A 27,642-nucleotide genomic window follows, 5' to 3' on the forward strand; every position below is an offset into this window, starting at 1 on the left:
AGTGATGTCATACACAGCAAAGTTAAATAAAGTGGCTATATACAGTGATGTCATATATAGTAATGTTAAAGTGGTCATCTACTGTGATGTCATATACAGTAAAGTTAAATAAGGTGGTCATATACAGTGATGTCATACACAGTGTTGTCATACATGGTAAAGTAGTTATATACAGTGGCATCTACACAGTGATGCCATTTACAGTAAAGCTCAATAAAGTAGCTGTATACAACAATGCCATGCACAGTAAAGTCAAATAAAGTGAAGTCACATACAGTAATGCGATACACTATGATGTCATTTACAGTAGTCAAATAGAGTGAAGTCATATACAGCAATGCAATACACTATGATGTCATTTACAGTAAAGTCAAATAAAATGAAGTCAAATACAGTAATGCGATACACTATTATGTAATTTACAGTAAAGTCAAATAGAGTGAAGTCATATACAGCAATGCGATACAATATGATGTCATTTACAGTAAAGTCAAATAGAGTGAAGTCATATACAGCAATGTCATATAGAGTGATGTCAAGTACAGTAAAATTAAATAAAGAGGTATATACAGTGATGTCATATACAGTGATGTCATATACAGTAAACTTAAATAAAGTGGTCATATACACTGATGTCATCTACAGTGATGTCATATACAGTAAAGTTAAAGTTGTCATCTACAGTGATGTCATATAAAGTGTTGTCATATAAAGTAAAGTTAAATAAAGTGGTCATCTACAGTGATGTCATATACAGTAATGAAATACACTATGATGTCATTTACAGTAAAGCCAAATAGAGTAAAGTCATATACAGCAATGTGATACACTATGATGTCATTTACAGTAAAGCCAAATAGAGTAAAGTCATATACAGCAATGTGATACACTATGATGTCATTTACAGTAAAGCCAAATAGAGTGAAGTCATATACAGCAATGCGATACATTATGTCATTTACAGTAAAGTCAAATAGAGTGAAGTCATATACAGCAATGCGATACATTATGTCATTTACAGTAAAGTCAAATAGAGTGAAGTCATATACAGCAATGTCATATAGAGTTATGTCAAGTACAGTAAAATTAAATAAAGAGGTATATACAGTTATGCCATATACAGTGGTGTCAAGTACAGTAAAATGAAATAAAGAGGTATATACAGTGATGTTATATACAGTGAGGTCATATACAGTAAAGATAAATAGTGGTCATCTACAGTGACATCATATACAGTGATGTCATATTCAGTGATGTCATATACAGTAAAGATAAAGTGGTCATCTACAGTGATGTCATATACAGTAAAGTTAAGTGGTCATCTACATTGATGTCATATACAGTGATGTCATATACAGTAAAGTTAAAGTGGTCATCTACAGTGATGTCATATACAGTGATGTCATATACAGTAAAGTTAAAGTGGTCATGTACAGTGATGTCATATACAGTGGTCATTTACAGTAAAGTTAAATAAAGTTGTCATCTACGGTGATGTCATATACAGTAAAGTTAAACTGACACATTAACATACAGAGCGTTTATATTTAAAACATTTTAATAATATTCACATTACCAACAGGTTCTGTGTAAATGTTTAAGCAGTCTTCTCAGTGTTAGCTGCCGAAACAGCTTCCCCAACATCAAGTCTCAGAGTCTAATAACAGTAGACTAATTAAATGTCTACTGCTTGGTCTCTGAGATCTGTTTTGATGTAGCTCTATGGTTGTTTTCACTTGAAAAAGAAGAGAAAGGGTATAAACGATTATTAGTGTCAAGAGTAACATTGCTGCTGGCGGTCAATCCCAATTAACGGCAGGTCAAGGTTTTAATTGCTGATTTGTTCATCCATGTTTAAAATTAAATGCCGCAACATAACTCAATTAAAAAAAAACCTTCATTAAGAAATCCTTGATTAGATTTCTTAATTTAATTTGATCCTGGTTTGTGGTTGGTTAGTTTGCTCTTTACATGCACTGTGAGTGTTTGTATGTCGTCTCTCTGCTCTGGTCTGTAGTGCTGCTGTGTTTATTGCAGAGGCTGAGAGTTTCAGATTTTGCTCTGTCTGGATTCCCACAGCAACACCCTGCTCTGCTCTTCTGACCCCAAATCTATAAATACTGCTGCAGTGTAGCCGACACAAGCTCGTCTGCCATGATACTCTCTCTCTCTCTCTCTCTCTCTCTCTCTCTCTCTCTCTCTCTTTATTAATAGCAGTGACACCAGGGCCTGTGTGAAGCACTGCAATGCAGCAGCACCTCCCCTCTCCATATTGCACACACACTTTTTTTTTACACCATCCTCTCTGTAACCAGAAAGATTGTTGTGTTTTAAAGGTACACACCACAGTTTTTCAACCTGAACTAGCTTATAATAGAAGCCAGTGGCCAGCTCTTTCACCTGCTCATTGGCGTCCGTTTAAAGCGAGTTCAACAGGTTTTTTGTCCGTTTACTAACTATGCAGTAATCAACCATATGCTACAGACCATAGACGAACCCTGTAGGCCATGTCTGTAAATTATATTTTATTTCAATTCAATAGAATCTGTGTTTAAAGTCTGAAATTATACAGCGCTACTCTTGTTATCTTGTTAAGTTCTGGGTCCAAACAAAAGGGTTAAATTCTTCAGACATCCAGTGGAAAATTTCCCAGTCAGGAACAGTTATTCTCTGTAGTATCTAGGTAGACATAGCTAAGCAAGCTCTCTGACTGGTTAGGACTTCAGGGGCTGAAGAGAAGTCCTAATGTCATGATCATAGGTCTGCAACCTAAATGTTAAAAAGAGTCATTCTGTCAACTTTCAACAAAAATCTGAGCCACATTTCATGTCCATTTTATTGAAGTATTGTTTTACCGTCTTGGCTGTAAATATGTCTCAGTGTGTCCTAATGTCCTAGTATAAGCTAAAAATATAAAGAAAACACAAGCTCTGCTTTAAGCTTTAGCTCAGCTATATCCAAATTTCTCACATCTTCAGCAGGAAACTTTTCCACAAAAGCAGAACAGGTTCTTGTAAAATGTCTCTTAATGTTCAACTGTTTACGAGGCTGAATTCAGCTCCTCATCTGCCAGCTTCTTGTTTGAATTTTTTCCGTTCCACCTTAAACCGAATGTAACTAACTATGTAGTTGCTGCAACCTACCAATCTATTTCTGCTGTGGAGCCGCAGGGCAGTAACAGAGCTGCCGACCCCTGTGTCAGATTAATGATCAACATGATTACAAAGTGACAGAGGAATCAACCAATCATGTGTTGATTTAGAATAGGTGGAACCAGTATTGTCAACTTCATTCCTGGTCTTTTAGAAGTTCTAGATACATAACTGAATATGATAACAAGTGGCAGCAGATTGTTAGAAACTGAAAACAGTTGCAGCTCTACCAGAGCTCCCTGAAAGAGTCAGTGTGAAATGGCTACAAGGCAAAATATACACTAATATGTCTGCCACAGTCTTTAAGGAAAACATGGTAGGTCTTTTAGAAGCTTCAAATGTCCAAGTCGCGATCATGCTAATCACTGTTAGCTTACTGCTAACAAACTACTAGAAAGCGAAGTGGAGGTGAACAGAAGTTACCATCATCCTCGAGTTGGTGTTTTCCTCATGCTTTGGCTGAGTTCTGACATCTATGTCCCAAACCGAAGTCCTATGGCTCTATGGCTACGTTCCCAGGTTGAAGTGGCACAAATCCGATTTTTTGCCCTAATGTGACTCAGATCTAGTTTTCAGGGCTGTGTGGACACAAATCTGATCTTTTCAAATCTGACCTGAGCCCCTTTCATATGTGGTCCTACTTTTCCGATTCGTGGCCGTGTGACTTTAATGTGATGCTCAGATCGGAACTCATGTGCTTTTCTTCCACTGTGTGTGCGCCATCATGCAGCATTACCATGGCAACAGTGCCAAACAGAAGATAACGCCTGTAAACGGTGGAAAAGCAGCGCAGCTCACCTTTTTCTCCTCCGTCTCGCTCTAATAATGAAGCTGAGAGCTGATCAGAGTTAATGATCTTCTCAGAGAAGCTCGTTCTGCTTGTTAGTGTCTGTTGATGATGCAGTGATTCGTTCATGTGATGCTACTGAGTAGGAAGAGCTCACGAGGGTCAGTTCAGGACACCTGTTTGTTCACATTAATGACAGATTTTAATCACTTACCTACACCAGTGTGAACCATCGAGTCAGAGAGATCGGATTTGAGCAAAAATTCGGATTTGAGCAATGAGGCTTGTAATGTAAACGTAGCTCAGTTGTCACTGTGCAGCACTGCTACAGATCCACTTGTGTAGTAATGGAATGTACATACAGAGATTATTAATTACAGAAAAAGGCAGTGATCAGATTAGAGATACAGTTTCATACAAAACAAAAAGCCCAAGTAAAATGACATTTTATTGTTTTTCTAAGTGAAAATAAGTTAACACATCCTCTACAGAGAACACACTTAAATATGGCACATTTTCTGTTTATTTTCTTAAACATATTGACGAAAATAGAATGTGTTACTTATTTTCATTTAGAAAATCAACAAAGTATGTCATGCCATCAGGGGTGCTGAAACTTTTGCAGAGTGCTTGGCCGCAGTTCGTTTTTATTTACTCCTTTTGTTGTTTGAATAAGTACACTGTGGAGCTTTCAGACCACCACCCTCAAATCTCCCCATTCAGCAGCAGGCCCCACTCTGCACTGCAGCGCTCATTGATCACTCACTCTGTGTGTTTGCGTGTCTGTGTGTGCGGTTAATGTTAGTCAGTCTGAGTCCCAAACTGCAGCCCTCAGCCATCCTGCACCTGCCCTACAGCTAACCACAGCAGCCTCCACACGCTCCACCCACCCTTGCTCCGTGTGTGTGTGTGTGTGTGTGTGATGCTATTTGAAGGAGCTTACTCACACACTCTTTACTGCGTGATGTGCCGTGACGGTCACACACCTAAACCGGCATGAGGCAGCACTAACACGGTTTCTGGGATTTGTTGACCTTTCAAGAGGATGTCCACCAGGGCAACACACACGCACACACACACAGGAATGCAGAGCTTGACTTGATCAGCTCAGTAATGCAGGCTGTGTTTTTGTGTATGTGTATATATATATATATATATGTGTGTGTGTGTGTGTGTGTGTGTGTGTGTGTGTGTGTGTGTGTATAGCATGTTCTTCCTGTATATGGGTTCAGAGAATGAAGAGTGCCTATAAATAACGAGTGAGAAATCCAACACCCCCCCACCACATACACACACACACACACACACACACACACACACACATATACAGTACTGGGCAAAAGGCAGAGACCAGTCAAAAACAGCCATTTAGTACAAACTATTCATTTTTCATTTAACATAAAATTAGGCAGAAGCCAAACACTCATACATGTATAACTGCAAATTCTCATATAAAGAGCCAACTAACCATAAAATATACAGAATATCCTCCACTCCCTCTTAGCGGTCTACAGCTCTACATTCATATTTTCACAGTTACACTAATAGCAACACTTTCCCACACCTCCAAAGTTCAGTCTCAGTGGTGTTGAAGTCTGGACTCCGGGCTGGTCCGTCCATTGTTCTGAGAACACCAGCAGCTTCCGTTTGATGTGTCCGTCTCCTTTTCTCAGTGAGGCTTCTTGACAGCTACACATCCTTTCAGACCCACAGCGCTGAGGTATCCTCTAACGGTGGAAAGTTGCAAGATCTGAAGAAAGAGCAGCTTGATGTTCTCCTCTCTCTCAGAGATGAAAGCTTATGTGCTGTTTATCTGATGGGGACAGTGTTGATGTCGACCACAGTTAGGAGTCCAATTTTCTCTGTATCTTCTTATCATTTTCTGAACTCCAGTTTTGGACACTTTTTAAGTTAATTTTCCTTTGACTTTCTTCTATCTTATGGAAGTGGATTATATCCACTTCTTATATCGAATCACCTCAGAAATATCTTCTGAAAAATGAATAACTTAACGGCCATGTTGTCTGGAACTGGAATAAATAAAAGCTGGTTTCTGACTTTTGCACAGTTCAGTACATCACACATAATCTTACGTTCTTACGTCTTCCCAAAGTATTTCAGGGCTTTCCCATTCCTATTTCGCTTGACCCATTTGCACTATATATAAAATCTAGGCTGCAAAAGCAGCATGTGTAAAATTCATCATGGCAATGATGCCATAGCTATAAACACATTTACATATCGTCACCATCCAAAGAAAAACATGGTTCTCAGTAACTTTACAGGAAATGGCACATGTTTTTAATTTTAATGTAAGTCAATGAGAAGAGATTTTTTTTAATCAATTTCGCTCCGTTTTTATTGGTCTATTTATCACAAATTTTTCACACAGTGTAAAGAATGGCTGCCCTGCTCAAATGATGCAGCAGCGTTCCTGCCCACAGTCTGTAGCAGTATAGTTGCTGGAAAATAGTAAATGTTGTGCTTTTTCAGGCTATTGGGAAGAAAATACATCATTGCAGCCAAAAAAGCGAGGGAAAAAAATCCACGTCACTGTTTAACTGCAAGGGGTAGAGAGAGGTCGGACAGATAAACGGTCAGATAAAAATTTATTATGATTGTTTTTGGTACCACATAAACATGGGTGGACTTTAATGAAAAACTACAACCCCAATTCCATTGAAGTTGGGACGTTGTGTAAAACATAAATAAAAACAGAAGACGATGATTTGCAAATCCTTTCCATCCTATATTCAATTGAATACACTACAAAGACAAGATATTTAATGTTCAAACGGATAAACTTTGTTTTTTGCAAATATTCACTCATTTTGAATTTGATGCCTGCAACACGTTCCAAAGAAGTTGGACAGGGGCGTGTTTACCACTGTGTTACATCACCTTTCCTTTTAACAACACTCAATAAGCGTTTGGGAACTAATTGTTGACACTAATTGTTGAAGCTTTGTAGGTGGAATTCTTTCCCATTCTTTCTTGATGTACAACTTCAGCTGCTCAACAGTCCGGGGTCTCCGTTGTCGTATTTTGCGCTTTATAATGCGCCACACATTTTCAATGGGAGACCGGTCTGGACTGCAGGCAGGCCAGTCTAGTACCCGCACTCTTTTACTATGAAGCCACGCTGTTGTAACACGTGCAGAATGTGGCTTGGCATTGTCTTGCTGAAAGCTGGCGGCGTTTCTGGGTGTTGTTGATATCTGGCTTTCACTTTGCATGGCAGAGTTTTAACTTGCACTTGTAGATGGAGCGACGAACTGTGTTCACTGACAGTGGTTTTCCGAAGTGTTCCTGAGCCCATGTGGGAATATCCGTTACAGAATGATGTCGGTTTTTAATGCAGAGCCGCCTGAGGGATCGAAGGTCACGGGCATTCAGTGTTGGTTTTCTGCCTTGCTGCTTACTTGCAGAGATTTCTCCAGATTCTCTGAAACTTTATGATATTATGGACTGTTGATGATGAAATCCCTAAATTCCTTGCAATTGCATGTTGAGAAATGTTAAACTGTTGGACTATTTGCTCACGCAGTTCACAAAGTGGTGAACCTCGCCCGTCCTTGCTTGTGAACGACTGAGCCTTTCAGGGATGCTCCCTTTATACCCAATCATGACACTCACCTGTTTCCAATTAACCTGTTCACCTGTGGAATGTTCCAAACAGGTGTTTTTTGAGCATTCCTCAACTTTCCCAGTTTTTCGTTTCCCTGTTTGATGAGGAGCGAGGAGGCGGACGCATATGCGGAGATAAGCGAGATTTATTAAGGGCAAATCCAGGGTCATGGTCAGAACGGTCCAGGTTCATATAGCCAATATGGATAGATCAGGGGGCAGATATGACATAAACCAGACTACAACAGACCAAACACCACAGCAGATAACACCAACAACAGAGACAAAGATCAGCACAATCAAACAAAGCAAACACCAATACAGCAAACAAAGACCAGCCAAAACAAAGGGCAAACACAGGGCCTAAATACACAGGGAAAACGAGGGACAGGTGGAGACAATCGGGGCGGAGTCATGAAACGAGGGGGCTAAATCAAAACTAACGCACATGGGCTAAACCAAAACATGAACACATGGACAGGACTGGGAGGGGCCAATCGTGACACCCTGTCCCAACTTCTTTGGAACGTGTTACAGGCATCAAATTCAAAATGAGTGAATATTTGCAAAAAAACAATAAAGTTTATCCGTTTGAACATTAAATATCTTGTCTTTGTAGTGAATTCAATTGAATATAGGTTGAAAAGGATTTGCAAATCATTGTATTCTGTTTTTATTTATGTTTTCCACAACGTCCCAACTTCATTGGAATTGGGGTTGTATATATAACAGCAAAAAACTAATTATCACACACAGTACAGTCTCTCAGAAATGATGTAGAATGTATGTGTGTAGACTAAGCTTAGTTAGCCAATCAGAGGAGAAGAAAGGAGGGAAGACAGACAGACAGAGAGAGAACTGGACAGACACACAAACATACACTCCAGAAAGATGGGTGCAAAAAATGTCTACAAACCAACAGAGAAAAGGACACGTGGCTGAACAGGCAGACAGACAGATGCATAGACAGACATATACACCCAGGCAGGCAGGCAGACAGACAGACAGACAGACCAACAGACAGACAGACAGACAGACAGAGACAGACAGCCAAAAACACTAATAAAATAGGCATACATGGGCGACTAGGCAGACTGACAGACACCAACAGATGCAGGTTTACAGTGAGAGACATGCACAGTGTCACATTACACACTATAAACAACTCAATTCCAACCATCTACTGCACTAACCTAAAACTGCATTTACAGCAACAGTATAGCAGAAAATCACATTTACCGTTTCCCCCTTTTCCCCAGACACAGTCTCGCCCTCAGTTTTATTATAGGTTCTGCTGAGAGTGGCCTGAATAGACGAACACTGTTAAACACTCATCTACAGAGGTTGGTACACAAACCAACTCTACTGAAACACATTATTGGACTAGAACTGCCTGCTTTAACGTATCTTTACTACTGTTCTTTGTTGACTAAGATTCTGTAAGAATATTCTGTATTTTTTTAGGTTTAAAAAAGTCAACGAGTATGTTTACATGCACTTAATAATCTGATAACTGCAGAAAATGCAGAAAAAAAAGATTTTGTCAGTAATTCAGTAATCTAATCAATGCGTTTACATGCACGTGAGTAATCAGATAATGAGAAACTCCAGGCCTATATGAGTCAGGCAGTAATCAGATTTCTGCTTTGCAACCAGCCAATAAACTCACAGAAGAAGGTCTAAAAACATTGCACCACTTTACCTGAAGATATGAACATACATCTTCTTGACGATGAGGAAAATGAAAATCCTTCATTTAGTCCAGCATGTATTTGATTTCAGCGTCAGTAACACTGCTTGTTTACTTCTGCTACCACGGCCTGTTTTCACGCATGCAGACTGAGAAATCCGAAAGAAATCAGAGTTTACATGCACTGTGATTATTAAGCTAAAATCCAGCTCTCTTTACTGGATTTGTTAATCAGACTTCTAGATCTTTCTCTGATCTCAGAAATCTGACTATGGTGTTTACATGACCATTTGAGTAATCAGATAACTGCAGAAATCTGATTATGATCGGATTATTGAGAGCATGTAAAGGCATTGAATATGACTCTAAGTTAAGATTTCTTTAGGGTGACCAACAAGGCAGCAGCGGGGTTTGGTCACACATGTCCATAACATGTTTTTTGAGATATATGTTGCAATATTTGAAAAACAAAAAAAGATCTGAACAGTTATTATATTATTGCACAGTTATACTATTCTGAAACAGGAGCTAATTATCACTCTAGCTTTAATATTTGACATTAAGGCCTAGCTCTAAGAAGGTCCAGCATTCATATTCTATAATAATTTCCATTGTGCCTCAGCCTCGTTTTAAAATCTAACTATCCACTCTTTTATTCAGCGCTATCAAGCTTATGAATACATGATAGAACAGCCTCAGGAACAAAAGAATGTCTGTGTTGAGTCTGCTGAGATGTCTTTGCGCCACGGAACTAAATTAGGTTCTTTTAATGTATTTCACACCTACCTTGTTTAGAACAGACCAATCACACGTTTTCTTAACTTTAGTTTGTTTTGACAGGTGTGAACATGCCACTAATACTCAGGTGTGCACCAAACAACTGGTAATAGCAGCTTAAGCTTCATACCCAAAAACACAGGTTTACCTGCTCAAATTTGAGTCTTTATCGTCTAAACTTCCAATCACTTCCACGGCCACAGGTGTATAAACCCAAGCCCCTAGGCCTGCAGACTGCTTCTACAGACATTAGTGAAAGAATGGGTCGCTCTCAGGAGCTCAGTGAATTCCAGCGTGGTACCGTGATCGGACGCCACCTGTGCAACAAGTCCAGCTGTGAAATTTCCTCACTACTAAATATTCCACAGTCAACTGTCAGTGGGATTATAACAAAGTATAAGCAATTGGGAACGACAGAAACTCCGCCACGAAGTGGTCAGCCACGTAAAATGACAGAGCGGGGTCAGCGGATGCTGAGGGGCATAGTGCGCAGAGGTCACCAACTTTCTGCAGAGTCAATCACTACAGACCTTCAGATCAGCTCAAGAAAAGCGTAGAGAGCTTCATGGAATGGGTTTCCATGGCCGAGCAGCTGCAACCAAGCCTTACATCAGCAAGCGCAACGCAAAGCGTGGAATGCAGTGGTATAAAGCGCCGCCACTGGACTCTAGAGCAGTGGAGACGTGTTCTCTGGAGTGACCAATCACACTTCTCCACCTGACAATCCGATGGGCGAGTCTGGGTTTGGTGGTTGCCAGGAGATGGTACTTGTCTGACTGCATTGCGCCAAGTGTAAAGTTTGGTGGAGGGGGGATTATGCTGTGGGGTTGTTTTTCAGGAGATGGGCTCGGCCCCTCAGTTCAGCACCAAGAGATTTTGGACAATTTCATGCTCCCAACTTTGTGGGAATTTTTTTGGGGACGGCCCCTTCCTGTTCCAACATGACTGCTCACCAGTGCACAAAGCAGGTCCATAAAGACATGGATGAGTGAGTTTGGTGTGGAGGAACTTGACTGGGCTGCACAGAATCCTGACCTCAACCTGACAGAACACCTTTAGGATGAATTAGAGCAGAAACTGTGAGCCAGGCCTTCTCGTCCAACAGTGTCTGACCTCACAAATGTGCTTCTGGAAATGGTCGAACAGTCAAAAACTCCCATAAACACACTCCTAAACTCCGAAAGCCTTCCATGAAGAGTTGAAGCTGTTATGGCTGCAAAGGGTGGGCTGACATCATATTAAACCCTATGGATTAAGAATGGAATGTCACTCAAGTTCATACGCGTGTGAAGCCAGACGAGCGAATACCTTTGGAAATATAGTGTAGGTTCAAGCTCATTTGTGATGTACAGAACGACACCACTGCACATCAATCCACTCTGCAACACATCGGAGACATATAGAACTCTATATAACCACAATAAGCCATCATATTTGAGGGCAGGGGTTACTTAAAATAAGTACCTAAAAGTGGTGCTAATGGTGGCATACATGAAAGTAACAGATTGCTTGTATTTCTGCCAAATTTCTGGCAAGTAAAAGATCACACACGTTTCATTTGGTGCACTTAAGTCATTACAGTGTGAAACTGACACAAATGATACAACATCTCAAAAACCCAAAGCGTGGACTTCAATAAAAAAACTAGAAGTGAAAACAGATGTAAAGGCAAACTGAGACCAACCTCCTCAGTCCAGGTGCACCAGGATTTCAATGGCAGTGTTTTGTCTTGTTTTAATAAACCACAATAACAGATTTACCCCTCAAAAGGTAAAAGTTTTATTACACAGTTCTATAAACTACAAATAGCCCAACCAGTTTGCAGTAGAGTCCCAGTAGTTACTGAATAATAAGCCTTAGTATGTAATAAGCCTAAATGGGTTAACTGCACCTGGTTTAGATTTAATCGAACTGATCCTGCCAAGAGTGAACACCTCCTAACGCCGTTGTCTACAACATTCTAACATAGCATTATCTCATCTTGCTGAGTGTGAACTGGCTTTAACACACAGCACCGCACCGAGGCTCTGAGCCCTCACAGCCACCAGCAGCTCCTTCACTCTGCCAGAGACTCTGAGCAGTAATGGCGGCTCGCCTGGACAGATGGTGGCTCTGTTCCTCATTACTGATTCCTTCCTGTTAAATGATGCTGTTTGATTTACACTAACGAGCTCAGCCTTCAGTCACCTCAGCATTAATTAACATTGCACATGCAGAGAGAGAAAGAGAGAGAGAGGGAGAGAGCGAAAAAAAGAGCGCGAGAGAGAGACAAAAGGAGCACTTGGAGATTCACCTGCTGCTTGTCACATTCATGCCATAGCCACATGTCTCTAATCATGCATGTGCTAAGCCCAAGTGGTGGGCAATACAGTCTTGAAGTAACATCACGATACACTATATGTATCACAGTAATTTATATTGGTAGTGGTAATAACCTCAGGCTCCTACAGGTGGTGTTGCACGAAGGTGATAATACCTGCGGGGTGTATGGCTGGATTCATAGATTGAGAAAAGGTGGTACAATGCAGTAACTGTCTCGTTTGATGTGTGTAAAATGGGTTGTGAAGCAGATGTTAATGATTGGCAAAAAAGAGAAACTGCATTCCACAATGTGAAAGAAGTAGCTGAATTTGCATGTGTATTGAAGCGTACAGTCATACGGGTCAACCAGCAGTGGCATAAATCCCAGTCTACAAGAAACTGCGTACCATGAACATATTTAGCAGAGTGGCCTTTGCTCACTTCTGCTCACAAAGTGGGTTACAGTGGGTGAAGAGGCAGAAAACTAGTTCATGACTGGAAACGTGAAAACATTCAGGAGCATTCACACATCTGGACTAGCCTGCAAAATCCCTAGATTTGAATTCTCTTGAAAATCTGTTGGACTACCCAAAACAAATTATTTTACTTATGCTTGTGGAGGTATTACATGCTATTAGGTACGCATCAGTCACAGGTGACAATTTTTTTGTCCGCTGAGCTTATGTGCAACTTACAGTATGTGCTATGAGCATTCTGACCAATCACAGATGCTCTTTGGGTAAATGAATGCATTCACACATGTCCAAAAAGTGTAGATTGTAGGTAGAAAATAAAGCAGTCTTTAACTCCGATGAAACAGATCTATATTTCCATACTGATGTGAACAGCATTCTGAATGTGTGCACATTCCCTTTCAGAAACCGTCCAACAATAAAGGCAGTATTGAGCTTCTTTTATACAGTAACACATGGTAGTGCACAGGAAACTCAACTGCTCTGGGGACAGATTTAATGTAGTTATGTTATAACTGAAGTTTAGTGGGAGGAACATGCCTGAAAACCCTTCTTCTTCAAATCTAACGCCCTACAAATTCACATCCTCACCTTTCGTTTTTATGATAAAGTGTTCAAAGTCCCCCCTTTCACCCCATCTCCTTCCTGTTCCTCAGTGCTCATCAATCATACTACAGCTATGGCGGGTCCAGTCTTCTAGCAACAGGCAGAAACTGCCCAGAACTCCAGCTCAAGTTCTCACAGTTCTCCCCCTCCCTCAATCAGCCTTCTTTCACACTACCACCACCACGTTGGAGGCATCGTCTGAACTCACAAAATGAGTTATGGGAGACAAAAACAAAGACTCTGAATGTATCACAAATGGGATGATTTGATACCTGCATTACATCCCGGTTGTGTGTTGTAGAAGAAGAAAACGTAGATAATGAAAACAGCTAAAATGTATTAGTAATGGCAGTAATTCCACATTTTTTAGTTTGACCCTTTGAAGCATCTGTAGTAGCTCCAAAAAGAAGCCCAGCCACTCATGCACAGCATGTTGCTGTGACAGAATCAATGATTGTTGAGCTTTTAAATTTGGCTCATTAGCTGTCTTGTTTTCTAGATATCGATACTTAGTAGCTCCCACTTGATGTTAGAAACAGCTCAAGCTCAAATAAATGAACATTACTTTGTGAGTTCAGAGTTTGCCTTCAACAAGGTGGTGGTAGTATGAGGGAAGACCGATTGGGGGGGGGGGGGTGGAGAACTCTGAGAACTTGGGCTGGAGTTTTGGGCATCTTCTGCCCAGATCCCCTCACAGCTGTAGAAGGACTGAGGAACAGGGAGGAGATGGGGTGGTGATGGGGATTGCAAACACTTTGTCACAAAAACAGAGGGTGATGCTGTGAATTTATAGGGCGTTAGACTGGAAGAAGGAGGGGTTTTAATGCAGGTTTCTCCCCCCAACCTTCTTCATTCTGCTGCCCTCTGAAGGTGTCATAGCCCCACCAGAAATTTGAACTTTTTTTGTTTTCATAAGACTCGTGACATGTCTCGATAAATGCATATTCTACTTTCTTTTATTATATGCATCCGTCTTAACCCAAAAGATGAAAACAAACGCAATTTACGGTCGATTCACAAGTGAACAATTTGCAATCAACAAGAATGACTGCAATTAGACCAAATAATTGTGATCAGGCTATTACCTAAAAATTGCGACATGCCAACATATTGCAATATGCAGCAATGTAACTAGGACCATGCAGCCCTGGCTTAGAGTACAGGTGTGTGTCTCAAAGGTACAGAAGTGTGTGTACATTTAGCAAAAAAACAAACAGGCTACATAAGAAAACAACAGATACGAGTGAGCATGTCACTTTACCTCTGCTGCCTGTAGCCAAGTCTGCAACTTTCTGAAAGGCATCAAGGAAAGCGGCCAGCGCCACAACTGTGGTCCTAAGAACAGAGACAACATCAGCACACATTGGTTTAGATCTCATCACACAGTGCATTAAATAACACACAGACACAAACACAACTGAAGCAGAACTGGACTTAACCTCAAGTGGATTTGGACCTCCCAGATTCCCTACAGTGGAATCATTTCTCACTAATTGCGCACTGATGGATAGCATGTCCTGTTTATCCTGTATTGTAGACAGCTGCATGAATAATGCCCTGCAGCCAACGGTGGTCCAACAAAACATAAACATATCCACCCATGCTGCTACATATTTGATCGTAATGTTTTATGTCAAAAAAATTACATTTATTTTTGGACGCTGTACACATTTCTCATTCATCAGGGTGCAAACAATGTAAATGTGCCATCAAAGTTACAACAGTGGTTTAGGTCCAACTGTGTAGCTTAAATATGTTTTTCAAGAGGAGAAAAATATATTTATACTATTTTAATGTTTTATTTTACTTTCAGATCTTAATGCTTTACAACAGAACAATAAAATAAAAAGCCCGCAGACGAGATGTTAGTACGACAGTATTCAGTCAAAATGTAAAAAATACCAGTTCTTAGGATCTTTCCAATGCCAATATGATTCACTGTGTACCCCAAAAACCTCCTTAAGTCGATAGTATTATCTTCTACTCTTACTACTACAACTATTAATAATAATAGCAACACTTTTTTACTGTAATTTAAACACTGAATCAGAGGCAAACAAAGTGATATGAAATGAAATCAATAAGTGGAAAATGTTTTCTTTAAACTGGTAATAAATAAAGTTCTATATTCACCTGGGACTGTTACCATGGTAACCTGGTTAAGTATATCACAGGCCTATTTCAACACAAACTGTTTCAACCATAGATTGATACATACCTAGACACCGCGTTGGGTCCAGCCAGGCACGCCAACAGCTCCGCCATTTTAGGCGTGGGTCAACATTGTTGCTGGACTAAGTTCAGTACCGTTACAGAGCAGTAATTTAAGAAACATACTGTCAAAAATTACACTATTTTAAAAATACTGCTCTCAGAAAGTGGGAGAGGATTATATAATGGAGGGAACACAGTGATCCATGCTCCTGTTTGTGCAATGTATATGTGTAGATGGCCATGTGGTTGCTGATGCACAGAGAACCTGCTGATGTGATTGTTTTTCCTCTGGTTTTATATTAAGCTTATTTATCTTGTTTGAATTTTCCAGTTCCACCTTACATGGTGCAGCTTCAGGCACCAGGAAGTGACAGCTGCACCATTTAAAGTGGAACTGGAAAACAAGAAGCCAGCAAATAGGAAGCCAACTTTAGCTTCATCCTTCTGTGTATAAAGATTGGAAGTGACTTACACACTGATGGATTTGTTGATTGTGTTTTAACTCAGGTCAGGTGCAGACTGAATATTTTCCCACTGGTCTGGATGGCTAATTAGCATGATTAGATGTCTTATTAAATGTCTTGTCTTATTAAAGACATCAAATTTACAGATTAATCTAGATTAATAAGGAAGTTGTGGCTGCATTTGTTCACAAGTGGATCTCGACTGCTCCAATATGGCGGACGCGCAGACGTATCGCCTCAGATAGAGAACGTGAGGGGAGGAGCTTGTGCTGTGACCCTCCCACACTTTGGGTTGTGATTTTTTGGGACTCATTTTGTTAGAGGGTTGAATCTACAGATATTCATTCCTAGATGTCGCGTTGCCTGTTGTTTTTTTATCCGAGGTGATACATCTGTGCGTCCGCCATCTTGGAGAGGTCAAACAATTTTAAAATTGAAAATAATGACCAAAATTTAAAATGGTCACCAAATATGTGAATGCAGTGCATGACTATCATTATTCAGAAAAAAAGGCTAGTTCCATTGACTTCCATTAAAAGTAAAGTATGTTTTTAACTTCTCCTGTAAAGTTCCCTTTTTGGAGATACAAGGTTTGCAGCGCAAACTTCACCCTAGTTCAGTTCAGTTTGAACTCAAATCTGTGTTTTTGTGCCTCTGCTTTTCTGTAAAGGTTTGAATAGTATGTAAAGGTGAGTATACACATACACACACACACACACACACACACACACACACACACACACACACACACACACACACACACACTTGTTAGTGTAAATTCAACTCAGCATGGGCCTCCTGCCCACTTTACTCTGATCGACTCTAGAATCCACCCAGATGTCTAGTTTCAGTCATTGACGGTGATCTCTAAGTGAGAGACATTTAGATGAGCTCGAGGGCTGTATTGGTAGTACAGTTCCCATGAACTAGGCCTGAAAATCGTTACACACACACAAAAAAAAACACATTCGCACAGATACTGAGAGGAGAATGCTTCGTGTACTGAAGCTATAATCATCCCATCCTGCAAACTGTACTGTTTTTAACACTAATTAACGCTGTTTTCCACAAATCACCCGAGACTCGGGACAAAAAGTGGAGAACTGTGAGTTCTCCCCGAGAGCAGTCGTCACGGTCACGGCCCGCTATAAGAGCTCTTCACTCAGCATGATGACTGTACACACAGAAGACATAGTGAGTTGACTTTACACTAACAAATGTGTGTGTGTATATATACACACCTCCACATACCATTCACACCATCACAGAACAGCAGAGACACAGAAACACAGATCTGAGTTTAAACTGAACTACTTGCTGTCCCACGCACCAGACCTTCCACTCTGAGAGGGAGGTCCTTCAGTGTCATGGCCCCCAAACTCTGGAACTCTCTTCCTCAGTCCCTCCAGGTCAGCTCTTCTTTCTCTACCTTCAAATCTGACTTAAAGATTTTCTCTTTCATGAGCATTTTTCTTCCTCCTTCACTGCTTAGTCTTGACCCCCCATGCTCTGTGAAGTGACCTTGGGTTTGTGAAAGGCGCTATATAAATGTAACTTATTAAGATGATGATGATGATTATTATTATTATTAACTAGGGTGAAGCCTTATTGAACCTACTGCTTAACCCACAGGGGTCTGAGAGCATTTTTTAATGTGTGCGTGTCGCGACCGTCAAAACCTCATATCTCCAAAATGTTAACTTTACAGGAGAAGGAAAAAAACCTCCTTTACTTTTAATGAAAATCCCGCATTGCGTTCACATATTCGATGACCATTTTCTATTTTGGTCATTATTTTCGGTTTAAAGGTATAAAAGAAATACAACCCCAACACCCAACGTTTCAAAGTGGAGTTATATTTACATGTGGTGACCCTTGTGTCTTCCTAAGGTTTGCATGAAGTAAATCAATACATAAATGATAATGTTTTAACTGGGACTGTAGAAAAATCTCAGAGGCTGTGCTTCTAATTAGACTCAACCTCTGAGGCACTTACTATTCACAAAGGGAGATTTTTGAAAGAAAAATGTTTAAAATTTTTCATCATAGCTTTGTTGCCCAACATCATAAGTATGATGAGGTAGATGTGGTGGTAAAAAACAGCCCAGTACGTGCCCAGTAAGCCTCACCTGAGTTGGGCCTGCAGTTTCCCAGCTTTACTGATGAAATCCTCCCACACTGGGTAGCTGCCCTGCAACATGAAGAAGAAAAGCTTTTCTTTATGAACTCGCCTACTCAGAGTGACACAGCACAGGCTTATAAAACGCCCCCCACATGCACGGCAATCACAATAACAGCCTCACTAATTACCGGCTTGTCCTTTACCTCTCTTAATCGCTCTCATTATCTCCTCCTGCTTTATTGTTTACCTTTGCATTACCTTTCATCCACTCCTTTCTCTCTCTCTCTCTCTTATGAGTTTTAAAACCCATGTGTTCCCATAAGACAACACTGCTCTGAAAAGTCTGAATGTATATGTGAATATATAAAGTTAGATATATCCCTCTCTGTTAGATGTCCAGCTGCTGGAGTACTACAGAACAGGACTGGGCGATATTATTTAAGATAGATTTTCACAATGTTTTCAAATAATAGCAGATAATTATGATATTTGATTATATTTAACGTAGCATTAAGAACGTTTTTGAAAATTTAGCAGTTGGAAAAAAATAAACATGAAATATGGCCTGTGCAAAGGTGACAGCATATTTTACAATTTGTTTTTTTTTGTCAAACCCAGCAAATTAATAGAATTTGTGCGCTAAAATTTGAAGAAACAAAGTCACGATAAAGCGTGTCTCTGTCGAGGATGTGCTAACCTGTTTTAACTTAGAAAAACAGCAATATTGGTACACTACAGCAGACAATATATGCATATTACAGAGTGCCTATACCCATTTTTAGTGTTTTCCAAAATAATTATATTATATTATATTATATTATATTATATTATATTATATTATATTATATCATTTCAACTGATTTTCTGTGAAGAACATAAAAAAAACACATTTTCAGTGTCTTCACTCTGTTCACCCCCCAAACGTATATGTTACACATGTGGTGTTGGGGTAAACCTGCGGGGAATAAAAGTGTGGAGGTGCTGTTTCCTTTCACTCTGTTCTCCTTCTACATGGCATGCTGTTAGTGTGTGTGTGTGTGTGTGTGTGCTTGTTTATCTGTGTGTGAGGGTGGACAACATGTACAGGCTGCTGACTGGCTACAGCTGCTAAAGGAGAACCCTACGCTGGACACTTATGATATTTTAAACATCTGGTATTTTTACATAAATTGTTGTGGCTGTACAATAATGCAGTGGGTCGACCAGACAACTGAGTAACAAACACATCAGCACAACACGAGTTAATATCTCATAATATAGCATAAATTCTAGAAATGTTACATTTGATTGCTGTCTCTTGAGCTTTTTAATTCAGTGATATGCACGAAAGATGATTTTTAGGGTTCTAATTCTGAGGTGACTATTGGATTTAATTTTTGATATTTTAAAGGTAAAATAAATAATTCTGGAGATCTATGTACTGTAGAGGACAAAGTTTGGCTAAGAAAAATAGTAATCTTATGAAACGGTATGACAGAGCTATAACCAATACAGACACACTGCTGCCTCATATAAATATAACACTTCTTCATTTTAAACCCTCCAAAATTAGCCATGTTTACATGCAACCTGATAATCCATCAGTAATCCGACTAATCGCTCGATCGGATTAGACTACGTCCATGTAAACACCTCAATCGGAATAGTCTAGTTCGATTCAGGCCATTCGGAATACAATTTCTATCCGATTGAATGAGGTGGGTAAACCTCTAAATAATCCGTTAAATAATAGCTGTGTAAACGCCTGAATCCGATTACACTCCAATCGGACCGTGTAAGAACGTTCTGCGCATGCGTGGCGCGTCACAGTGAAAGTTTATACTGTTCCACATGGCGGAGCAGAAACTGGTCTGCAGAGGAGACGGAGTTTATACTCTGAGCTTTAAAAGACGGCGGTGGGACGGACGTCCAGCTTATGTATCTCAGAACATGACGTCTTCCTCTCAGAGGTTCTCGGATTACTTGTAGTGAGCATGTAAACAAAGATTTTCCATCAGACTGTTGAATAGAAGGCGCATAAACACCTCAGTCTGAATCTGTAATCGGAATGTATTCAATCGGAACGGCAAAAATCTTTGCATGTAAACGTAGCTGAAACATTAATGTTAGAAAAGCACAATGAAAAATACATGCGAAATCTTAAAGACTCCAAGCATTAAAAGGCCCACAAAATACTGAAGTTTCCTCATTTTTTTTTTCAAAATAAAGGAATTTGATGCAGTGTGTAAAGTTTCAAAACATGCCGTTCACTGTCCAGTCCATCCTGTCCAAAGATGGAAACTAAGCTTTTAAACTAAAAGCAGTTCTGGGATGCAGACTGAACAAATGCGTGTATCATAAAAAAAGATTTAAACCAATTAAAGAAAACTTGTAAACAACAACAACAATCAGTGTACGGTATCTGCATAAACTAAACAGTAACAAGCAGTTGAGTGGATTTCAGCCCATTATGGCATTATTTAATTCATTTATCATCATAATTGTTTGGGAAAATCATCAAAGTGTTTGCATCGTTTATACAGCAAGAAAAGAGAAAGAAGTAAACAAAGTTTTTTAGAGGGGTTTGGTGTAAAACGGTTCACTGTACAGAAACTTATTGACTCTTTACAGTGGTGGGGATAGGAACCAGAGGTTATGATGCTACTTTGTATTGTAGCATTAAAACCGCCAGTGAACCCACACGTGTCTTCTGAGTTCATATATGTAGTGTTGATGGTATATAATAGTAGAAGATCAGAAACAGTGAGTTTAATTTTGGGTCTATTTTGCCCAACAATGGCCTGCATGTACCTCTCCACTGTGAATGGATTTGGACACTGTGAACTCTGTTGTTTCTCCACAACAGAGCATTTCACCCCAAACCCTTTCTTCACATCTCAACCATCTATGTGTGCAGAAATGTTAAAAATCAGTGACCTTCACTTTTAAATGTGGTACTGATGTTCTAACTAAGTTCAAGAAATGTGCTGTACAGTAAAAATGCATAGTACTGTGATGTTATATTGCCATATCAGCCAACTTTACATAACTGTAATGTAATTATACAGTTACCCCAGTCTTGTACATGCATTACGACAAGAGCTGGGTATCATTCCTAATTTTTCGCTATCACTACCGTGAATTTGTTACCGATTCCTAAATGCAGGAATGCTCGATACTTTTTATAAACAATACACTGAAAGTGGGTGTAGCTTAAACTAGAAATGTGGCTTGAACAAACCAGCATGTTCCAGCTTAATTATATATAACATAATATATATATAATGGCCAGATGTCTCTTTCAATATAGCACTTTAAATGAGACACTAATTTAAAACAGAAACATTTAAAATGCCAGTTTGGCTCCTTAAAGAGCAAATAATGTTATTCATTTTGCGAATATGTGTTTCTTGTGCTTATTTATTCCAGACAAAAATCCAATTTGTCTGTGAAGAAATCAGAATCAGACGGAAAAAACGATTCTTTTATAGTAGGCCTGCCACGATCATGAAATGCTCGCTCATGGTTAACAATTGTATTTTGCTCATTTCGTGCAGCTATCAAAGTATGAAGCAGCTAAATTGGCTGATTAGCTATCTGGGTACTAGCTATACTAAGCTAATATTAGGCTGTGCTGACATGAAAAGATATACTACACTGTTAAGTACATTCAAACACAAAGGCACCCAGAATCACATGTCGAGCCATGCGAAGCTTAAACCGTTTCTCTGAAGAGCGTGAAAACATGAGCCAAATACATTTCATCTGCTACATCTGTACATGCTAACAACATTAGCATTCGCTACCTAGCAAACAAATGCAGCAAGTTTGCATTATTTTTATTCCTTTGTCTCAACCTAACATTAGAAAATGATCCATTTCTCGTTGTAGGGAAACAACCCAACACGGGACACAATTTAACACTGACTTTTCATGTTGTTATACAGGGTCAAGCAGCGTGTGCTTCTGGCCACATTGATTGTTTTCAGGGCATGTAAGTCATTTTATTCACCACAAGTTTTTTCGGTTAATGAGCAGTTTTTTGTAAATCACCAAATCCAACCTTTTATTACTATAATCACCACCTTGTTGCCGACAACGTAGCACTGTTCTGAAGCAGTGACCGAGCTCACAGCAAGTGCTAGCTAGGCTTAAGTACAGCCTCAGTATGGCAGGTCAGTTGTTACACAGCGTTCCAGCTAAGCCACCTTCAGTAAACAAAGATAAATAAAGGCAATTATGTTTGTTCCACACGTTCACACAGATTTTAGGATGAAAAAGAGAAAATATCTGAAAACAGAGACATTCTTCTACTTTATTAGCTTCTTTCAGATGTCAGTATTTTGGTTTTAAGGAAGTATATTAATGACTGGCATTAGCAGTTGGTAAAGTTACAATCACTCATTGTATTTAATTATATATAGAATGTATAGAATTATATTAAATTAACTCTGTTTGCACCAATTTCTTTAGACTTTTCTAGCGAGTGTTAAACTGACCCTCTGTCTGTTACAGTTAACCCACCAACTGTAACACTGCACTTCCTGTCATTTTCAGTGGAATTGTACATGAGCGGTAGGAGCTAGAAACAAATTTCAAGTGTTCGTTTGTAGCAGAGACGTATATGTTGCTTAGGCAGTCATGGGCTGGAGGTTAGGGAACCACCCTTGCGACTGGCAGGTCACCAGTTCACTCCCCTGAGCCAACAGTCTGTGACTGAGGTGCCCTTGAGCAAGACGCCTAACCCCCAACTGCTTCCCGGGCGCTGCGGATAGGGCTGCCCACCGCTCTGAGCAAGCGTGCTCTCTGCCCCCTAGTGTGCGTCCTCACTACTGTGTGTGTGTGTGGTGTTTCACTGGATGGGTTAAATGTGGAAGTGAAATTTCCCCGTTGTGGGACTAATAAGGGTCACTTGATGATAACAATAAAGACATGATTATTCTAACTGAAATATTTTACAGTTATTACACAAAAACCAAAATATGTCAGGTCGTGCGTCGCTCTTCCTTACTTGTCGGGACAAAATATGGTTGTGAGATCTACTGTGTGTAGAGTATGACTACAGTCGGCTTAAATAACTCTGATCATATCATAGATAATCATCTAATAACTGTGACAGGCCTCTTCAGTAGTACTGAAGCAACTGAGAGGGTGCTATAAGAGTACTGAGTTTCACTGCCCATCCCTAATTAAGACATTCACAGAGCAGGTGCAGCTTGACTGTGAGACAGCAGCCCGGAGCCTACAGAACATCTAAATGCGCACAAATATGAACCTCTCAACCACAGAAAGCCTGCTTCCTGCTGTGAATGAGCGAGCCTGTATGAGTGATGTCTCCACGCCTCATCTCTGGCTCTTTTGTAGTTTGATAACTGGAGACAACATCTGTTGCCTTGACAACGTGAGCGGCTGCAGAGCCAGAGCCATGACGCTGCAGTCTGCTCTCCCAGCGAGCAACAAACACAGCTACCGGTGTTCACTGCACTCTTGCATTCACGTCCACACACGCAACAGTTCACAGAGACACTAATATATTATTATCGTCTCAGAATCAAATAATTAAACAACACAGATATACATACAGGCACCCGCCCACCCACTACAGGACTCTGGGCCATCTGCTCCAGAGCCTGTCACCCCCAACAAAACGAGACATGTTTCAACACCCTCTCCTCTCTCTCTCCATCTCGTCCACGCTGCGGTGATTATAATGGAACACTCTCATTAAGGCTCGTCCTGTTTTAATAAAGCAAAGAGCCTAAACTGGGTTCACTCAGGCCAAAGATGGATTTAATCCTAATGACCGGGCTTGACGTAGCTCAGACAATAGAATAAAGGGAGGACTGGTGGGTAAACTTATTAGTGCTCAATCACGGCGCGTTTTAATGCAGCTCTGGACCAGCACATTCAGGAAGGCTGCTTCCTTCAGCTCAGCAACACTGCTAACGATCAATACTGTGGCCTTAAAGCAAAGACCCAGATTAGGATGCCCCATATCCACAGCTCGCACTGGCCTGTTTGTTCCCTGACTGGAACTGTCCCAATAACAGCAATTCTTCCATTCCCATCAATTTCTGATTTCAACTATCCAAATTCCAGCCATTCTAGGCCTGAGCAATCCTAATCCCAGCAGTCACAGATTTTAACCTTCACTATCTGTGCATCATCTTCATCATCATCGTCCTCTAATTAACTACTCTAACCCGAGCCATAACTCTTCCAGTTCTGAAAATTCTCACTATCCAAATACAAGCAAACCCCCAATTTTAATCCTCCAAATTAAGTTATCATCAACAATAACTCTCCATAATCACAAACCAGCCCTAATCTTAACTCTTCCAATCCCTGAAATCCCTGACTGTAACTATTCTTATCCCAACAATCCAAGATTTTAACCACTCAAATCCCAGCAAGACCTGATTTTAATCATCTAAACCTAGTAATCCCAGACCACAACTCTTCTAATCACAGCAATTCCTAGTCTTAACTCTTTCAGTCCCTAAAATCCCTGGTTGCAACTATTCTTATTTCAATAATCCCATATTCTAATCCCTCAAATCCCAGCAAGACCTGATTTTAATCCTCCAAACCCAGTAATCCCAGACCACAATTCCATTAATCATGGCAATTCCTAATCTTAACACTTTCAATCCCTGAAATCCCTGACTACAACTGTTCGTATCCCAACAGTCCCACATTCTAACTCCTCAAATCCCAGCAAGCTCAGATTTTAATCATCTAAACCTAGTAATCCCAGATCACAACTCTTCTAATCACAGCAATTCCTAGTCTTAACTCTTTCAGTCCCTGAAATCCCTGGTTGCAACTATTCTTATTTCAATAATCCCATATTCGAATCCCTCAAATCCCAGCAAGACCTGATTTTAATCCTCCAAACCCAGTAATCCCAGACCACAATTCCATTAATCATGGCAATTCCTAATCTTAACACTTTCAATCCCTGAAATCCCTGACTACAACTGTTCGTATCCCAACAGTCCCACATTCTAACTCCTCAAATCCCAGCAAGCTCAGATTTTAATCATCTAAACCTAGTAATCCCAGACCACAACTCTTCTAATCACAGCAATTCCTAGTCTTAACTCTTTCAGTCCCTGAAATCCCTGGTTGCAACTATTCTTATTTCAATAATCCCATATTCTAATCCCTCAAATCCCAGCAAGACCTGATTTTAATCCTCAAAACCTAGTTATTCCACACCACAACTCCATTAATCATGGCAATTCCTAAACTTAACTCTTTCAATCCCTGAAATCCCTGACTGAAAATATTCTTATCCCAACAACCCCAGATTCTAACTCCTCAAATCCCAGTAAGCCTTGATTTTAATCATCCAGACCCAGCAATCCTAGACCACAACTCTTCTAATCACAGCAATTCCTAGTCTTAACTCTTTCAGTCCCTGAAATCCCTGGTTGCAACTATTCTTATTTCAATAATCCCATATTCTAATCCCTCAAATCCCAGCAAGACCTGATTTTAATCCTCAAAACCTAGTTATTCCACACCACAACTCCATTAATCATGGCAATTCCTAAACTTAACTCTTTCAATCCCTGAAATCCCTGACTGAAAATATTCTTATCCCAACAACCCCAGATTCTAACTCCTCAAATCCCAGTAAGCCTTGATTTTAATCATCCAGACCCAGTAATCCTAGACCACAACTCTTCGAATCACAGCAATTCCTAGTCTTAACTCTTTCAGTCCCTGAAATCCCTGGTTGCAACTATTCTTATTTCAATAATCCCATATTCTAATCCCTCAAATCCCAGCAAGACCTGATTTTAATCCTCAAAACCTAGTTATTCCACACCACAACTCCATTAATCATGGCCATTCATAAACTTAACTCTTTCAATCCCTGAAATCCCTGACTGTAAGTATTCTTATCCCAACAACCCCAGATTCTAACTCCTCAAATCCCAGTAAGCCTTGATTTTAATCATCCAGACCCAGTAATCCTAGACCACAACTCTCCAAAGCACACCCATACACTCCTCAGACCTTAACACTTGTAATGCCTGTCATTCCTGGGCCATTTTAACTCTTCCAATTTAAGATAACACTGATTTTGACCATCCAAATCCTAGTAATCCCAGACTATAACTCTCTATTTCTATTCTTAACCCTTCAAATTCCAGAAATCCCTCATTTTAATTATCCTTATCACAACCAAGTCAGATCCCAGATGGTTTCAACTATCCTAATCTTTGAAATCCCAAATTGAAATCTTATATTTTTTATCTTGTACTGATTCAATCAATCCCAGTATTTACCAGAGTAATCTAGTATTTCACATTATTCCAACTTTTATATGACAAACGTGACGCAAATAACAGGTCACAGGCAGTGGCAGCCTGCTTTGACGAGATTTCAGCTTCTCTCTCTCTCTCTCTCTCTCTCTCTCTCTCTCTCTCTCTCTCTCTCTCTCTGGCACACGCGCCACAATGACCTCCCAAAGCTACCGCAGGTGCCAGTCTCGGTGCCCGGCTAAATGGCACACAGCTGCAGCTATCAAGCCACATCCCACCTATAATCAAACCCCACCAGAAACACTTGACAGAACGGTGGTCGCATGTGAAGCTTGTGAAGTGGACGCAACACGCACACACACAGAGGCAGACTGAGGAGGAGCAGGCGGGGTGTTACCTTCATATCAGTGATCACGGTCTGGAAAAGTCCCCCCAGCGCGCTGCACTCGCGCTCCATCACCGCCTCCATCAGCACACCTGTGATTTCTGTGATTTCGTCCGTGGCAAAAGATAACTTGGTATAAAGACCACCCCGGGGGCCAAACCCGCTCACCCTGCCGGTGTGGTGTGCGCTCCCGCTCTGGTGCGCGTTCACGGCGTTTCTCTAGCACGAACCATTGCAAAAAAAAGCCTGTCAGTCTACGAGAAAGCGAAGCAACGCAAGAGCGCACAGACACCCTCGCACACAGGCGCTGCGCCCTCCTCACTCGAGTTGTGGCGACTCCCTCACTCACGCCGGCGACACTCGACTCGTCAACCGCTCGGTTCTTTTCCACGGGTTCTTTTCAGTGATTCAAACGAATCGAGTCGACATCGAATCGACCTATTACATATTTATGCTGAAAAAAAAACACCATTAAACGTTTCTGCTGGTTACTGGTGGTGCCCAATAGTCTCCAGTGGAATTTTGTGTTTTCCTGATGGGTTGTTATCACAATGTAATGGACTCTACTGGTTTAACAGGCGTTATAGAGTTCACAAAACAATAGAAACAAGCGATTAAAACAGAAGTTCACTCCTCTGGGTTTAAGGTAGGACAGAATTTAGGAGATTTAGTCTCGTTAGGATGTTCCTGTAGAACTGTTGTCATGTAATAGTTTCTGTCCTAAATTCAGTCCTAACTAAAGTCGCCATGGTGACCGAGCAGAAGTGATAATACGGCCCCAGGCTGCCT

General features: G+C 40.4%; 1 protein-coding gene across 5 annotated transcripts in view; it reads right to left on the bottom strand.

Moving 5' to 3' along the window:
- The window catches only part of LOC108439795 (MTSS I-BAR domain containing 1), a 57,172-nt gene extending 29,945 nt beyond the window's left edge, over positions 1-27,227 (bottom strand). Inside the window, exons 1-3 of one of the 5 annotated variants that reach the window (XM_037542871.1) lie at positions 26,866-27,227; positions 18,221-18,282; positions 14,675-14,748 (exon numbers count right to left, since the gene is read on the bottom strand). In XM_037542871.1, the coding sequence (XP_037398768.1) occupies positions 14,675-14,748; positions 18,221-18,282; positions 26,866-26,937 (208 nt within the window). In that variant the 5' untranslated portion in view covers positions 26,938-27,227. The remainder of the gene's footprint in view (positions 1-14,674; positions 14,749-18,220; positions 18,283-26,865) is intronic. The other 4 variants (XM_037542872.1, XM_037542873.1, XM_017718391.2 and 1 more) reach the window with 4 other exon arrangements.
- Between the last annotated feature and the right edge of the window lie 415 nt (positions 27,228-27,642).

Source organism: Pygocentrus nattereri, chromosome 11 (genome assembly GCF_015220715.1).
Source record: "Pygocentrus nattereri isolate fPygNat1 chromosome 11, fPygNat1.pri, whole genome shotgun sequence".
Classification (NCBI taxonomy): domain Eukaryota; kingdom Metazoa; phylum Chordata; class Actinopteri; order Characiformes; family Serrasalmidae; genus Pygocentrus; species Pygocentrus nattereri.